At 40.9% G+C, this 17,763-nt stretch overlaps 1 protein-coding gene across 1 annotated transcript; it reads right to left on the reverse strand.

Moving 5' to 3' along the window:
• Positions 1–1,236: 1,236 nt before the first annotated feature.
• On the reverse strand, positions 1,237–17,697 carry st6galnac (ST6 (alpha-N-acetyl-neuraminyl-2,3-beta-galactosyl-1,3)-N-acetylgalactosaminide alpha-2,6-sialyltransferase). The gene is made up of 10 exons (XM_055042666.1): positions 17,115–17,697; positions 16,028–16,346; positions 10,413–10,710; positions 8,391–8,556; positions 7,117–7,291; positions 6,824–6,962; positions 6,641–6,744; positions 4,957–5,040; positions 4,670–4,769; positions 1,237–3,993 (listed from the first exon to the last, which is right to left on the reverse strand). Exons 2-10 carry the CDS (start codon positions 16,165–16,167, stop codon positions 3,808–3,810), a joined length of 1,392 nt encoding a protein of 463 aa, XP_054898641.1. The 5' UTR covers positions 16,168–16,346; positions 17,115–17,697; the 3' UTR covers positions 1,237–3,807.
• Between the last annotated feature and the right edge of the window lie 66 nt (positions 17,698–17,763).

Here is a 17,763-nt window from a genome sequence, read left to right on the forward strand (position 1 = left end):
GTTCAGAGATCTGAAGAACATTAAAGTTACACAGCATTCAGATTCTCATCAGGGTCGAACCAAATCGAATAAAATATTATTCGATTGATATTTTTCTCCATATGTATATAAACTGAAAAGTGTTGAGATGAGATTATAAATCGGTGCTGTAATGATAAATTGAACTGATTTAAATGATTAAGGAAGCAGAAGCGCAGAGAGCCGTGCTGCAGTAAGTCGTTACCACCACTGGGAGGCAGCAGAGGAACGTTTTCTGCAGGGTTTTGAACCAGGAAGCTGAAACAGTCACTTTTACTTCCACAACAAAATGCAGTAATCTGCGTTTATATTTATATAAATCACGCAGTTCAACTTATGTTTTCCAAACAGCAATAAATCTAAAATTAACCTATTCAACCAACTTTTCCACACACCAAATAATTTACCTCATTTAAACAAATAGTTTTCCTCTTATTTCTTGGGTTCCTGTTTACTCTCCAACATTCATGGTGCGAGCCAAAACAAAGATCTCATTTTTGTGCTGGAAAGATTCCTTGCCAGTCAACAGGATGATGATGTTCCTGCTTATTGGATGGGTGGTGCCTGAAACACTCCAGTTGACTAATGAATATTACAGTAAACAGGAACCTGTTGATTACCCTAAGATGACTCCAGTGTCACTTTTCTAAAAGCTTAATGGTGTAAAAACATCAGATGGCCACGGCTTTCTGTAAATGCAGCCTTGTGGTGGCAGACATGTTGGCAGCAATGTAAAGTCTGACTCATGACCTCAAACGCATCCGACCACATGGCACCAAACGCATCTGGCTTCATGTTCTGCTTCCTGCTGAAGGCTCAAGGCCCTACAGATTATTACTGTCCACCTCACCGGGGATTTTTATTTTATATCCAAGACTTAAAGAGTTATGATAAAGAAAACAGAGGTGGAGTCAAAACCCAGTTGAACACAATCTTCAAACGCTGATAGATGATCAATAAACTCTTCAGTCCAGATTACAGTAAGTTCACGTCTCGTTTCATTTAACATGTTCATAACAGCTCTGCAGATATAAATAACAGCCAGAAAAAAAACAAAAGGAAGCAAAACTGTGTCAGCTGAGTGGCATTTATTTTCATTCAATATTTTCCAGAGAATCTTCTCCATGTTCTGTTGGGGGAAATAAAAAAACACCACAGAGGTTGGGAGTGTGAAAGATTTCAGAAAAAAAAAAAAAAAAAAAAAAAAATCCACAAAAGCTGGTTTAATACAGTTTTATTGGGCGAAAAATACAGAGAAATTGTACCATAAAAGTCCCTTTGCATAGCTACAGTCTAGAAAAATAGACAGGTTTAGAGAATCAAACCCCTTTATTTGAATGAAGCTTATAATACAAAATGTTTCTTCCACTTGGAAAAAAAACCCAAAACAAAAAAAACCCCATAGTGTCAAAACTATAGGAAAAATGCAACTTTTAGTTTGTCGTTCAGGATGAGGCAACACACAGGATGGTTTGACATTTGACCCTCATCATGGCTCAGAGGGGAGTGTGAACAACCCGTTACCCCCACCTTCCAAACATAATACAAACTTAAACAGCTTCCTGTCTCTGTAGAAACCCCCCCACAAGAAATAAAAATAAAATTATCTCAACCCAAAATGCTGCTTCTCATTAAAGGCACACAAAGTGTTTAAAATCAAAGTGGCAACGTGTTAAAACAAAACATTACAAGTTAAATATATAAATCCTTTCATATTTATACAATAATCAAAACGAGCTTTGAAGTTACACTTGGAGGCAGTCCACAGTAAAAGGAGTGACAGAGATAGAGACAGAGTAAACTTTGGCCGCAGACGAGAGCCGTTAAAGTGATAAACAGAGCTGGATCCTTAAACTTTATGGCAGACACATTTTGTGACGTTCTAGAGTCCTTCAGGCAACATGTTTGCTGCGATTTATGGCTCTAAAAAAGGGAATAACAAGATAGATCTTTGGTGAAAGTTTACAGTCCTTGTTGCGCTAAGAGAAAAAAAAAAGCTATTGTATTTAAAAAAAAAAAAAAAAGCAAACCGCCTTGAAGGAACTGCATCTACTCCTCAGCATGTTACAGTTTTGAGGGAAATTTACTCATCACTTGAAGAAGTGCAACAAATTTTATACTTGACTAAGAGTTTTAGCATCCTGGAAACTAATCTTGGGTTTTCTAAGTGATCCTCTATGCGCATCACTTTTTAATGGTACGTTTATCACCAAAACAATTATGATTGCAGATTTCATCATATGTAGACACCAGCTTCATTCATGCGTTTATCTTTAGCACTTTGTACCATGACCTCCTGCAGAAAAGGATCCCAGACTGGTTAGTGTGGCTCAGTGGCTGCTGACAAAACCTGAGGCTGAACTGAAAAGTTTAATGCAATAAAACGGATCAATCGGAGGTACTTGCAAACGTTAGCATGCCAGCATTACTGTGTCGATGGTCAGAGCTCAGAAGTCAAGATTCAAACTTCAGAATGATGCCACAAAGTTAATTTCATATTGTACGGATTTAGAGGCGCCCGTTAGCTCAGACGTTAGCCATGCTAGTTTTTCTCCAACCCTGATCAGAAAGGCAGACAGTCCTGCATGTTTTAGACATCATTCTGCTTCAGGATTCCTGATTTGAATGGAAAGCTGGTTTACAGGCTGTCGCTGAACATCTGATTCAAATGTATTAAACATCTAAAACATGTGGAGTAGTGTTCCTTGAGGAGCAGGGATGGAAATGCTACCTGAAGCCATTGTTAGCAATAAAGCGCAATAGCACCTCAGGCTGTCTTTATGCTCACAGACACTATAATTAAAGACGTCAGTCGGTGATGCGACTACAATTTTGGGCTGGAAATTCAAGGATAGTTATTTCTACAATCAGGAATATTGTAGGGAACCAAGAATTGCTTTGTTGTTCCCTGGCAACAACAAAGATACCATAAACTCTGAAGACGACTTAAAGTTGGTCATTTTCAGCATCAGTGAGGTATTTCAATGGCGTGAGAGAAATCACATGTTTTAGAGATCATTTTCAACAACATGACAAGACTTGGCTGCAGCTCATTCAGGATGCATGAGAGAGAGAAAAACTTCCGGAGGGTAACAAGAAGGCTGAGCAAAATACAGCAGTTAGTTAACGTGATTTTGCATATTGTTTCAAATATAAACATCATGTCAGTTTATTTCCATTTGAAATCATTATAACCAAGCGCTCACACACACACACACACATCGCCTTTGCTCCTGGTAGAAATGATTGAAAGTTGGCAGGAAGGCTAAAGCTGAACCACTTTACAAGTTCAAATCTTCTCAAAAATCAAAGATTGCAATCTGTGGAGTCAGAATATTCAAACTGTAAACAGATTTTCACCAAGTATGTTTGTGACAGCATGAAATAGGAACTGATGCATTTATTACCAGAATGGTCAATACCAGGATGGTGAATCTCGAGGTCAGTAATGTACAAGCAGCAAATTTCAAAGAACTAACTTCTGCTACTCCAGTGGATTTTCTTTAAGGCTCAGAAATCCATACTTTTGGTCTTGTTCGTATAAAAATACTGTCACCCTTTTCTTAAATTACGATTCTACATAATTGTGATAATTGAGAAACAAAAAAATTCTTTGGGGAGCCACAGACACTCAACTCAAACCTCCCAAGAGAAATAAATCCTTCTAAAGAAATGTTTAAGTAAATCTTCATCTTTCCCAGGAACAACCCAAACAGTTGTTTGAAGAAACAAGAATTTACCGTTCTTCATCGACAGGAAAACTCGCGTCACGTTGCAGGAAGTGCGACATCAGTTGAGGTCCGTTTCATTGCGCATGTAAAGAGTAACGAGTCCAGCCTTATGCAGCTGCTGCCACACCGTCATCTCCATACGCATGTCATGGTTGGCGAAGAAGCCCACCTTGCGATAGGTTTTGTCATAGTAGTGGTCCGAGTATTTGCTGTAGTCTGGCGTCATGAAGCCGTAGGCGCTCACCTCCAGAAAAAAACAAAAGAACAAGATGAAAAATAAGAATGAAGTGGGAGGAATTTCTGCAGGACCAGCTGAGAAGAATCGCAGAGAAAGAGCAACATTTTCTATTTTAGGTCAGAATGGCCCAAATTCATCTCCACTTGTTAAATGCAAGAGTGAAGACAATTTTGTCTTCTCCTCCTTTTAGATTCATAAGGCCTTTACTTAACTTCTCACAGCACTTGCTGGAATTCTGGCCCATTCCTCCCATCAGAACCGGTGTAACTGGGTCAGTGTGTAAGCTTCTCATAGACACACACACTTTCAGCTCCACTCAGACATTTTGTAAGGACTGAGATCACAACTTTGTAACGGCCACACCATAATTACATGGGCCAGAAATGTACAACGCATTTCTAACCAAGCTTTCATTTCACAGTTGATGTCCTGTACATGCATTTCATATAACAAATAAAATGTAAAGTTCTACACAATAAAATAAAAAGTCTGTTTTCTTTATGTTGTGCTGCTGCTGCTCAATTTGATGGATTGCCCTGATTTTTAGTTTCCTCTGCAGTTTTTCCATCAGGTTAAACCTACTTGAGTTTCTTCTATATGTGTTTCCATCAGGGTTCAAATGTGGTCGACAACATATTAAACAAAACTATTCAAAGCTCAGCAGAGCGAACACGACTCCTACCTGGTCGCAGCTGTGCAGCGCGGCCAGCAGCATTGCAGCTCCAGTCGACGGACGGTAGATGCTCCTATATCGACCTCTCAGGATGTTCGACCGAAGGAATCTGAAACCAGAAATCATAAGCCTGTTGCACAAACATCTAAAACCGCCGTTTTAAAAATTTAATTAGCATAACTTTATTCTGTAGGGATCGGAGACGTTCTCATGCGTCAGATAGCTTTATGTAACCCAGCAGGCAAATAAATTCAGGAGCTCGCCCAGGTCTCATGTTTTAAATCCATCCAGCTCACCTGTTTCTGAGGTAACGGATGAAATCTGGGTGGTACATCTTCAGCTTTGCTGCCGATACATCCTTTCCAAAATATCTTGTTGGGCTGTACAAAGCAAACGATGAAAATTAACAGAGCAGAAAAATTAGTTTTGCCGTCATATCTTCAGGTGAAAACAGGCGTCCGGCTAAACCTGGCTTGTGAGGAGTTGTGATGAAACTGGTTAAATGAGTGATTAGGTTGCATCTTTGTAATCACTAACACTGCGACATTTCCTCATGCCGTTTTGTCAAAGTTTTAATCCTTAAACCTTTCTTCACATGCACACATGCAGCGGCGCCAAGCTGGAAAAATTTAAAGTCTCCAAAATGTAATCAAACACCTGATCCAAAAGCTCACCAACATAAAACAAAACAAAAAACAAAGGAATCTCTGCTTGGGCATGAAGTTACAATGATACAAAATGTATAGTGTGGATTAATTTCACATCCATTCAGCGACACGATTAGTTGCTGACAAGCACCTCCTGTCAAAACTGTAAGAGCCACTTTAAAGAAAGTTGAATCATTTAGGGATATTGTAAAAGTACTGCAGAATCTCAACACATTCAAATGTTGACAGGAACGGAAACTAACAAATTCCCTGCATTCACCCAGTATCACTGCACCGAAGAACAGCATTCAACTCAACCACAGGAGAAAACAATAGAAATGTGAAAATGATGTGATCCCGAGGCAACGGGAATCATTTTGGACTCTGCAGTATTTTTACTCTTCAGTTTTCCCAATCATCATTGCATGGATTAAAGTGAACAGCATCGTTCAGACTAAAGGTCAGATCTAATCATTTTATTGGTCGATGTCCAAACATCAAGAAACCCATCAGTGCCGAGTGGCTTTCAGAACAAACTGCATGTTTTACTTTAGGTGATGCTATTTTATGCATCACCTGCATAAAATAGCTTATGTAGCTGATGACTTGGCATGTCAAGATGTCATGCTGCCATGGCATGTCTGCAAAAAAACAGAACAACCCAAACTGGTTTCAGCTCCACACTTTCTGGGCTCTCCGTTACGTGACTCACTTCAACTGCAGACTGTAGTTTTGTTTCAACTTGGCTGACTTACGTCAGGTTGAATTTACATAGGGAGAAACACCTTCACAGAGCGGAGCTTAGCCAAGGTTGAGCTCCTTTAAAGTGAAACATGAGACAATTTGTCCCAATCAGAAGCATCAGAACAAACACTCGAGTCAAGCAAATGAGCTACAGGGAGTATTTGACTCGAGTCAAATACAAATATTTGAGACGGATGAAGTCTCAAATATTTACGCGGCCAGCAGCATTGCAGCTCCAGTCGATGGACGGTAGATGCTCCTATATCGACCTTTCAGGATGTTCGGTTCGCTCAAATGGTTGATCGCTTTAATATGCTAAAGATTAGATCTAAATCAGTTCAGAATATGATACAGATCTGATCAATTTTATATTCAAAAACATGTCAAACTAAGAGAGGAAACGTCTTAAAATGCATTAAGAATTCAAATTCCCCTTAAGTTCACGTTCAATTTTTAAAAGATTTATTCTTAAAATTGAATGAGAATTTAAATATCTAAATATATTTTTTAATCACAGCACTGTAAAAATTTATACACACAAGCCTCATTTGAAATTGCATTTTGTGCCTCATCTGTGACCGTCACTCACTCTTTGCCTCGCTCAGGTCCGCTCTCCACCAGCGTGTGCGTGGACGCCGCCTTCATCAGCAGGTAATCCCGGTCGTGATCGGGCAGGAAAACGTACCGCGTCTCCTGCGGCGGAGCAGCGGAGCGTTAAAACGTGAGGATGCCTCCTCCAAACGGAGGAGAGACCCTTCAGCGGCGTCCTCACCGTGGACACGGGCGGTCCGTTGTACCCGAGGCCGCCGTAGCTCCTCATGGAGTTCATCAGCGTGTTGGTGGAGAAGGTGTAGTGGGTGGTCCGGGAGCCCACGTCTTCCTCGAAGCCTTTAATGACCGCCCCGTTAGTCCTGGAGAACCACAGAGTCCACAAACACGGAAAGAAAACCCAAACCACTCAAAACAACAGAAAATTGATTATTTTATTTTGATGTGAAGTGAAAAAAAACGTCTTTGAAGAGGGCGTGTGGTACTTTGCCATGGCAGCCAAACTCGTCAGCGTACCTGAAGACGTAATGATGGCCGTCGATCTCCTTCCCTTTCTTCGAGCCCTTCAGGATGCCTCCGTTTCCCACCACGGCGCAGCGGCTGCACTCCGATTTATTTTTGCGACTTTCCCAGTCATCCAACATCCTCCAGTTGGCAGAGGAGTTTAGCACAGTCAGAGTGTCCATCAGAGCTGAAGAGAGAAGCAGAATTTGGCAAAAGATAATAAAAAGTTTCCTGAACTGTACAGATCACAGCCCATCTTTACATATTAGGAGAATCTGAGGACAATCATATGAGACTCCTGCTTCCTCACACTGTCTGAAAACAATTTTTAAAAAAATCTAAAGTTTGGTTCACTGCACAATAATTACACAGATCTGAGACCTGATCCAAGATTTATTAAAGTTCACTTTATTTGATAAAAAAAAAAAAAATTCTTCATGCATAATTAAGAGTCATTTTGACTGGAGTGACATTTGATCAAAAATGAACCTGAACTGAATGAAATATTAAAATATTTTTGAACGACACATGTCGAGATTCGGAGTCTTTGGCTTTGAGTAAACCAGCTATTTATTAATTATTGACTCCTTATAAATGCACCCGAGACAGAAAATCCTTCAATGTTTTGGCTATTGATAGTTATGTAATTTTTTTATTTTATTTTTTTAAAGGTTGCTTAAAATCTAATGGAGAATTTTCTTTCCAAGGGGAGAATGATCTGAAAAGAAAAACAAAGACATTTTCCAGGGACCCGCAACAGCTAAAATATAGCAGAGTCGGACGTTACTCTGAGAAAGTCGTGTGGAAGAAACTCTCTCCCATCAACAACAGTCAGGCTCCAGATCCTCTGGAGAAACGAAGGAAACTCCTCCTACATTCTCTGATCGCCTGAGCCTGACCCACGAGTCTGCACCCATCCTTAATTTTAAAGCAAATGATTGTTCAGCTCGGGATGTATCATTACATCCTGTGCAAACTCAGAGATCAGCAAAGTTAAACATGAACCTTGTGCCCAATGAAGATGGGTAGATTCCTTTCAGAGGTGGCGATGGATCATAGGAACAGTTTTATGGAAAAATGAAACCGGATTTTCCACTGCTGTGACAAAGCAAGAGTTTATCTTGTAGCATCAAACAGTGTTTTATTACTGCAATTCTAGTTCTGCATGTAAAGCAGAAGTTTGTGACACAAAACAGTGAAAACTTTCCAAATGATAAAATCCAATCAAACTATGAAAAAAAAATAATTGAAAATTAGATGAAATGCTTCAAGAAGGTGGATCTCACTGTCGTAGTCGATGCCTCCCCAGCCGTGCGTTCCTGGGTACTGTTTCAGACGCTGGTACTGCTCCTGAGTCACATGTTGGGCCCACTGCAGGACGGGAATATGCTCCAGGAATCGCTGTCTCAACTCGGACTCCTTTATCCGACTTCGGATCCCATCTGGGCAGTTCTGTGAGGAGCGGATAGCACAGCTGTAAAGTCATGAAAACAAAAACAGAGAAAACTGTACAGTCCCCGTCTTTCACGGTCCGTCAGCAGGTGAGATAGCACAAGGTACGGCAGACCGGGTGACCCGACATGACCTTAGGCAGGAGGGGAAAAGGCGACAGACGTCTAGTGGTGAGACTGGAGCCTCTGAATCAGTCGCCACTGCTTTTACTACAGTCTCCAGTGCTCAAATCTTTCACCAACTTAATTAAAAAGATGGTTTTACGTTTAAATGTCTTTGAAAAGGTTTTTCAGACTTGACTGAATAAAAGTGTCTTAAATCTATGATATTCATAAAAACGGCTGTTGTAAGAAAAGTTTGCCGTCTTGGTTTCTCAATCGATGAACAGGAGAATTTAAAAACAACTTGATTCCCTTTCAAATAAACGAGAAAGTTGCAGAAAACTTCTCTGGCACATCACTAATATAGTAACACATGAAAGTACTGCTTTCAGTCATTGGATTACTGTTTACCTGAAGCTGTTAAGAATTGTTGACAATAGCAAGTCACTATAAACCGAACTTTGTTAGGACTGTTTCATAAATCTAAGAAATGTTCTGGTCTCAGGTGAAATTTAACCTGGAGTAGTGATTAATATTCCCTATAACCTGATTTAAATGAAACTTTCATGTGTTTTATGTGTTCATGGATCGGTAAACCAGAGTCGATATACAATGGACACATTTATGGGTTTGCACAAATAAACTAATTTATGGGACATTAATGTGGCTTTTTAAGCACTTTAAACTTAGAAAAACCTGAGAAACACAAACTGTTATGTTGGTGACATTAAAAATATATATTTATGAGTGAACAGCTCCTAAAAACTAAGCCCTCGAGGAAAACTTTCAACCACATTTCGCAGTTAAACCGCATGAGTGTGTCTTGAATTTGTACCACTGTATGGTTTCCGTGTTTAGACGAGGGATAACATCTGAATTTGCATGTGAACTTTGAAAGCAGCCACAACGGGTTTATTCTTAAAAACAATCATTACTGTAAATGAATGGGAGCTTTGTCTTCACCTTCAGACCTGGACAGCGAGACATTAATACATTGTTATAGACCAGATTTTGTGTGCGCCGTCATTTTTATTGTAACATATGCTGTTGATCTTGTAAACAAACCAGTCATTTACACAACTAGCGTTAATGCGTCCTAAGAGAGAACACAACACGTAACAAGGCCCGAAAACACACACACACACACACACACACACCTCGATCGCAAACTAAAACATGAAACCGGAACAAAGATCTGCATATCAGCGGCAGCCGCCCAGTGACAACACAGAGCTGGACCTGAACCAGAACATTAAAATCCTTTCCACTGCTGAACCAGATCATGTGACATCTACAAACATTGAAATGTAAACTCCCATTTCTCCAGTTTAAATCAGGTTACAGGGAATATTAATCACTACTCCAGGTTAAATTTCACCTCAGAGACCAGAGCATTTCTTAGATTTATGAAACAGTCCTAACAAAGTTCGGTTTATAGTGACTTGCTATTGTCAACAATACTTAAGAGCTTCAGGTAAACAGTAATCCAATGACTGAGGTTGATCATGCAAAGAGAGGATGTTTGTGAAACCAAATAAAGTCACCAGTCCTTTTAAAGTGGTGCAGAAAAGGCATTTTAAACAGAGCAGACAGACTTTCACAGAATTAAAATCTGCATGTCAGGAGAACCTGAACTGAAAACCCGTTCACACCGTTTTCAGTGTAAAAGGTGTGAACAGTTTTACACAGGAACAACCTCTATGGCTCTAGACCAGGGGTGGGCACTCCTGGTCTCCTGCAACTGAGCTCACTCACCGTTTGTGGAGGGATGTTCTCACTCATGTAAAAGTCTCCGATGTAAGCGGGTTCTGTGGGGCCCGGCGGCCTGGCGGTCTTGGACAGAGGGGCCCTCGTGGTGTTTTTGGCTTTGTCTTCACCTTCAGACCTGGACAGCGAGTCGTTCTTGATTTGGTCTTGTGCTGGTTTTGGTGGGCTGGTGACTGGTTGAGTCTTTAAAGCTGCAGTCTGTTTGGCTCCCGCGAGGTCAAGAAGGGTGGAGGTCAGGTCATCCTGCACGAGGTCGCTCCATCTGAGCAGGGCATTCTTAGAGGTGCTGTGAAGGATCAAATCATACACAATCGTCTCAGTCTCCACTTGCTCTTAAAGGAACAGTTCAGCCATTACACTTCCTGAAAGGACACGACTCTCAGCCAACTTATGTAGAGTCTGTAGGAAAACACTACTCTGCACATCCTCATTAGTATTCAAGATTGTACTAGAACACAAACTATCAACAGACCAGTTCACGTCAGCATTGACTTTAATTGGTGCTGGTGCAAATGAGACGAGGGGAAATCATTCGTTTTGGATTAACTGTAGAGAAACTACAATATCATCCACAAGCCCTGAAGATGTCATGTCTCGTTTCATTTGACATAAAATGTATATAGTAAGATTTTATGTGACAGGAACTAGCGCATAACTGTGCAACTGGAAGAGAACTCCTAATTTTTAGAAAATAGAAATTTTACTTGTTAGCCTGAAAAATGCTAAGTATTTCAAAACATGATCCAAGAAAAGCATAAAATAATCTCATTTCAGGTTTGACAAATGTAATTTAGTGTTAGGCCACTAATTAATTTAAAAAAGCATCAATCTGTCAACTACCTCAATTAGTAAAGTTGTAATAAAAGTTACCACATCATGATAATGGAATGGCTTGACTTCAGAGAAACTATGTGCGCTGACCTATTATTTGATGAGCAAATATTCAAGAACTGACAGGTTGCTGACATGTTTTACAGCTTTAGCTAGCAATGACAGCCTCCGTCTTACTTCATGATGCTGATTCGCTGACATTACTGGGCCTGTTTTAGTGATGGATGACAAAGACGGTTCAGGCTAGATCAATAAGGATGAAGTGAAGTTACCAATTTAGCAGCAGTATTTATGTATCAAATTAAAGATCTCTGCATCATTTTCAGCCAATTTTGTCTCAGTCTAATGAGCGCACACTTTTACAACCAGCAGCACAAATTAATGCTAACGTGCTCTTCCTCTAAGGATCCAAACTAACCCACTCAAACCGCCTCCAGTCGAATAACTCCAGGGAATTTACAATGACTGACGGATGTCAAGTAATAAAACCAACTAACAAAACTTCAAAATTAATTACAGATGTTAAAGTAAGTGAATTAATGTGTAACCAAGTGGCAGGGAAGAGCATTCTCGGTAAATACTGTGAAATGTGACCTGCTGAGGGGCCACGGGGTCAAAGATGGCTGATGATGTGACCGTAAAGTCAACCGCCACATTCCCTGGAGGAGCAACGTGGGCAGCAGAACAGAGGAGCTGCTGAGTCCATCTTGATGGACGCAGCACGGCATCCGACTGAACATTCATTAAAACCGCCTCATTCTGCTGGCAGTTTGGACTGTGAGCTCAGTCACACTCACACATGCTGGGGTGAAAAACGGCAAAGAGCTCAAATAAATGAATTAAAAACTAAATAATGCAGCCAAACTCTGGCTTTGGTAAAGGTCCCATTGTTGGATGAAGATACCTTAAAGCAACCAACCTTTGCACATTGTAATCTGATAACTTGGTTGCATTAAAAAAACAACAACAATATTCCTACATTTATTCTGGATTTGGCAAACAGAAAGAAAAATCATAAATAAAAAAACAGAAACTAAGAGGTTTAAGATGCATATATTAAAGTACAACTCTCTTTTAAAGTGTCATAAAATAACCGAAATGGAAAGTTCCTTAAATGAGGTTCAGTGATCACAGCAGTCCTGATTAATCAGCGTTATCTCAAATGGTGACAGCACACACCCTTTGGCTGATATGTGGTAAAGGAGTGTTTTGTTAATCTGCAGAAAGCAAACAGTCTGAACTCGGCTTTTTGATTCACCCACCTTCATAAACGTTGCACCGACTCATAAAACCTTAAAGAACATTTTATCACAAGAACCCAACAAGTGTAAAACCCATATGCCCAGCTCAAATTCGCTTAATGGGGGGGGGGGAAGCCAATTCTGAAAACATTTATGATATAGAAGTTTTTCTGCGAGGTGTTGTTTTTCGTCAGTATTAAAATAGATACATTTTGCAGAACTGCAATGGAAACTTGTTCACATCACATCAGTCAAGCGATCAACGCTATAAACAGACCTGCACTAATGCAATGGCTGATTTATAAATATAATCTTATGCAACTGCAGCCGTTGCTGCCATGGTTTTAAATGGCTTATCGCATGAGAAAACTTTAAAGATTTTAATTTCACTCCTTACTCGATGGGAACATTGCAAAATTGTGTTTTTGTTAGGAATTAGTAGAACTTAGATAAAGGTTTGCTCACATCTGTAATGGAAACGCAGGTCGTGAGGCGGTGAAACGAAGACAAATGATGATTTAAAGCAGATTCTGTTTTCTATGACAAGCTGGTGCTTCATTTAAGCTGCAGCGGTGAGCGAGAGCAAGACTTAAAAGCGGATGCTAAGAAGGTCAAAAGCAGAGTTTGCCAACCCTGATCATGAAGGCTGACTGCCCTGCATGTTTTAGGCGTCTACTTGATTTTAGGTGATTTCAGTTGACAGGCGTTTGCTGAACGGCAATCAGCTGAATCAGGCGTAGTAAAGCAGGGAATGTCTAAAACATGCAGGGCAGTGCAAGTCAGGACCAGGGTGGGGAAACACTGGTCTAAAGGTTCTACAGCAACGCTTCTGCACCTTCAACCTCTGGAGGAGAAAACGTTATCAGTTTCCTGGAAATCTCACGGTTGAGGATCAACATTTTCTCCCAAGTACAGTCTTGACTGTTATTGCAACAAAGTTCACCGTCGGATGGTAAAGCCAACAACTAATCAAGTACGGCACATTTCCTCTGCTTAAACGTACCATACGTATAAGATCAACAATTGGTTGATCTTAGCAGAAACAGTTTTTTTTTTTTAATATGCAAAATATGCAAAGCTGTTGTAGCGCTAAAAAAAAGAAAAAGAAAAAAAATTACTCAGAACTGACAAAAATCTGAGATCAGTCACAATTGTCATCGATTCATCTCTCAGATGAGAACAGCTCTTGAAACCTTTCACACTTTTTGGGCTCATTCCCCTTTAGTTTCTTCTTCGTCATCATCTTCCAAAAAAAAAAAAAAAACCTCAAAAATGAGTCTCCGCTCCAGTTTCTCTCAGCTGGCCTTAATGCATCTGTCAGGGTCCTGCTGGCTTTTAGAGCTGGAGCTCTGCCCATCGGAACAAAGCTTACATTTCACGTTCGTGTGTGAGAGACCACCTCCAGTCGAATAACTCCAGGGGATTTTTTTTCATTAGAGCAGCAGAGTGCTGTGTGGTTCCTTTGTTGGAGCCACAATGATCCACTTGGAGCAGAGGAGGAGGGGCGGGTAGGAGCTGGTCATACAGTAGAAACTCTTCATCACAGTTTAACCCTTCAACTCCGACATGATTCACTTCTCTGCCTCAACTAAAAACACGACAAGATTTGATTGTTTAATTATACTAACCCGGCTCGTCTTTGAAAATTTCAGGAGCGTTTGTGTGTTTTCTTTGGTCAAAACGTTATACTGATTAAGATTTAGGACACGATGTCAAAAAGATTCATGCAAGTCCAACATCCAGGGCTTATTCAGGCTCAATTTGTCTCTCAGGCTTTTACAACCAGTCGAGGGAAAGAATGATTAATAGAAAAAAATAGGCTGACAAGGGAAAAGGAATAGGCACATGGGGAAACGAAGGAGAGAACGGACAGTAGTAAGGACATACAATATGGACAAGAAAGAAAAAAGAAAAAGAGACAACGTGAAGAAGTATAAAAAAAGGAAGGAAGTGAGATGGTAAGGAGGATGAAAAGGCAAAATGAGAAAGGAAAGAACACAGGAAATACAAGAGTTGTAAACAAAAAAGCAGAGAGAAGGAAGGAGAGCAGGGACCAAATGAAAAGCAGAACAAACAAAAAACAAGGAAGGAAGCACAGAAAGAAGAGAGGTAAACCACAAGGAGGGAAAGACAGAATACAAGGCCTGGACTACAGTCTGGGGATTTAAAATGCCTATCCAGACCAGAAAATGACTAAAACTCAGCTACAGATTTCTGCAGACTGAGTGCTGAAAACCAGATGCATCTGCTGGAGTTTGTACAGCAAGTCTAAATAAAGTTTTTGTTTCCACCGGTTCAGTCTTTGTTTCTAAACACCCCCGTTGTGGTTATCCACAGACGAGAACTGAAAAACCTTCCCAGTCAGCCTTCAAAGTAGCGAGAAAGAAAAACTGTTGTGCACTGAGGAAATGGCTAAAAAACAAACGAATCCAAGGCTTGTGTCTAATCTAATATCTGTGATCAAGGCCAGTCGACTGAGGCATGAGGCAGCAGACAGTAACTAGCTATCAGAATATTTAAATAAATACCAGTAGTGAAATTAGTTCAAAGGTCTGAACCAGGCGAGACAAATGTCTCCTGGTCACGTTTTTGTTCCTTTCATTTTCACTGCTCTTCATCGAATCAACGAGCCAAAATTTACCGACAGCCAATGAGATTTAACATAAAGTGAATTGTTCTGCTTTGACCTCAGCAGAATGACCCCAAACACACATCGAAACTGAAAGGATGAATGAAGCTCGGTCTGTGTCAGGAAAACAGCCATTTTAAAGGAACGCCATGTCCGTTAGGATGAATGGTCCAGTTAGTACGTTTATATTTCACCTGATATGAACAACACTGAGTCTGCAGGGATTATAGGACACCTACAGTAAAGTTTTAATTCATGCTCCTTAAGCCTGCTTTTAGATTAAAGTTGCATAATTGCTTGCTGGAAAAAGAATGGAATTAGGGAATCTTTAAAAGATCCAAAATGAATGATATTAATGCCATTTATGAGCATCTGCAAACTTATGACCTGAATTAGATATGGACTTTAGGAGGAGATGATGAAAAGAAAACTGCATACTGCAAAAACAAAGTTTTACCAAATAGTTCTGGTCTAGTTTCTAGAGCAAATGTTCTATTTTTTTATTTTTATTTTTTACTTCTGGTGTAGAAACTTACAAGCAAATTTTCAGCAAGAAATATGAGCTTCTTTAAGTTAGTAGTTCCTCAATATTGATGTACAAGTACAAGTAAATTAAATAACTGAGTGGAACAAGACATTTTAACTTGTATGGGGAGCAATGTCTTATTCCACTGGCAGATTATTTCATTTAAAACTTGCACTTTTTTCCATCAACATTAAGAAATGATTGACTTAAAAGGAGCTCCTATATTACTGCTTAATTGCTTAGAAGTAAGTTTTGTACATCTGCAGTATATCTACAGTAAAAACTAGAGCAAAATTCTTTGTAAATGTGTGTTTTAGGTGGTACAGAATGAAGTTCTGAAAATGCTTAATAAAAAGCTGAAAGGAAACTCCCTCACCTGACCGTCCTCACCGGCGAGGTCTTCACATCGAGCAGGTACAACGACGGACGCCACTGTGTGTTCAAACACAGCATGTAAATGACCAGGAGGCAGACGACGCTCCCCACGGCCCACAGCAGCTGCCTCTTCAGGGCCATCCCTCTCAGGACGCAGGCTGCTGCAGGCAACAGGCTGCGCTCGCTCGCCGGGCGCCGCGCTCCGCCTGCGGGGGCATGAGGAGGCGGAATTTGATGCAGTCGAGTTCAGGAGGGATTCCCTGTTCAGGCCAGCCGGTGTGAGGCGAGGCTTAAAACGATCCCGACTTCACTCAACGCAGCTACACAGAGAGGACGTAAAACAAAGAGTCAAAACAGGGGCAGACACTTTAGAGGGGAAACTTTATATCTCTCAGCAACATGCAATCCCTTTTTAATGAACCCTTTTGCTCATGTACACAAAAGCAGAGCGGGGGAGTCTTCCGATTCTTTCCTTTATCTCCTGTCGTTCCTCTGACAAATACAGAAAAGGATCCCGTGTGACCCCAAGGGGTTGGACTCAAACGGAGCGTCCTGACGTCAGCCACATCCCCCAGGCGACAGCAGGAAACCAGAAACGTTATCTTTAGACGACACTTGTGCGCCTGCTGCTGCTAAGCAGGTCTGGAGGAGCCTGACTGAAGTTGTCAGCAGTCAGAGGAGAGCCAGAGAGATCTGCTAGAAAGATCCCACATGATCCCCGACAGTAAGATGAAGCTGATTCTGACTTAGACGGAGGGAGAAAGGAAGGAATAGAGTTTCTTGATAAACTCCCTGGTAACAGTCTGAGCAGTTAGCTCAGCTCTTTTCAAAACAAGCAGAGAGATAGAAAAATAAATAAATAAATAAAAAAAGACTATAGGTCCGGCGACTCAAAGGAAAACGCTCAAGTGACAAAAAGAAAGTTCAGCAGAACAGAAGAGCCAAAATGAGAAACCGTGACAAAGCCTGACTTCAGCCTGAGTTATGTGGAACAGGAGGCTCTGTTGCCTCACTACGGAAACAAAGAAATCTTTTCACATCGAAACACAGGAAGAAGAAGAAGAAGAAGAAAACAAACATCCTCTCACCAGCAGCAGCAGCAGATCACCTTTCTCTGACAGCGGAGACGTCTTCCTCTAACGGAGCGCTGAGAGCCTCACTGCCAGTCTCAGCTCTGGATGGGCGGGCCTTTTGTGAAATGAGTAACAGCTGCTGGCAATTGGACAAACATGAGAGGAGGGGGGGTGGAGAGCCCACTGCAGCTATAAAGTTAGTTAGACATGGACAGGCAGCTGTGAGGGACTGAATCACTGAGCCACAGACATTCAGGAAGGATCCAAACGTCCCCATCAAGTCAGAGCAGCTTTCTCCACTAAAGACTGAAAGAAACAACCTGGTGCAGCAGGCGCAGCTCTGATAGGCTGCATGGATTAAGTGAGAGTTGAGGTGTGATGGAGGACAATAGAAGAAGAAGTACATGGTTCCGCTGAGTGAGTGTTTTCTGATTTACAAGTGGAAACGGGAAGAATACTGAAGTTAGAAAAAGTTTTTGTTAGTTCGCAGATACTACTTCGGTTCAGTAAAAGGTGATAAATCACTTCACATTTAAAGGGCAGCAAACATAATTTGGATTCCAGTGGGAACAGAGGAGGCGCCCGCGTCTCCTCGTGATTTATGGACTGGGAGAGATGCTCGGAGGAACGGGGGACAAAAATGAGACAAGAATGGTTTTCCACA

This window comes from Poeciliopsis prolifica, unplaced genomic scaffold, assembly GCF_027474105.1.
Source record: "Poeciliopsis prolifica strain line A6 unplaced genomic scaffold, Auburn_PproV2 SCAFFOLD018, whole genome shotgun sequence".
NCBI lineage: Eukaryota > Metazoa > Chordata > Actinopteri > Cyprinodontiformes > Poeciliidae > Poeciliopsis > Poeciliopsis prolifica.

Excerpts from the sequence above, each read along its gene's own strand:
- st6galnac (XM_055042666.1), bottom strand. The coding sequence starts at position 16,167 with ATGGCCCTGAAGAGGCAGCTGCTGTGGGCCGTGGGGAGCGTCGTCTGC. Across the intron at positions 7,292-8,390 it reads GGGAGGCATCGACTACGACA|CTCTGATGGACACTCTGACT; the intron begins GTGAGATCCACC and ends TTCTCTCTTCAG. Across the intron at positions 6,745-6,823 it reads ACGGACCGCCCGTGTCCACG|GAGACGCGGTACGTTTTCCT; the intron begins GTGAGGACGCCG and ends GCTCCGCCGCAG.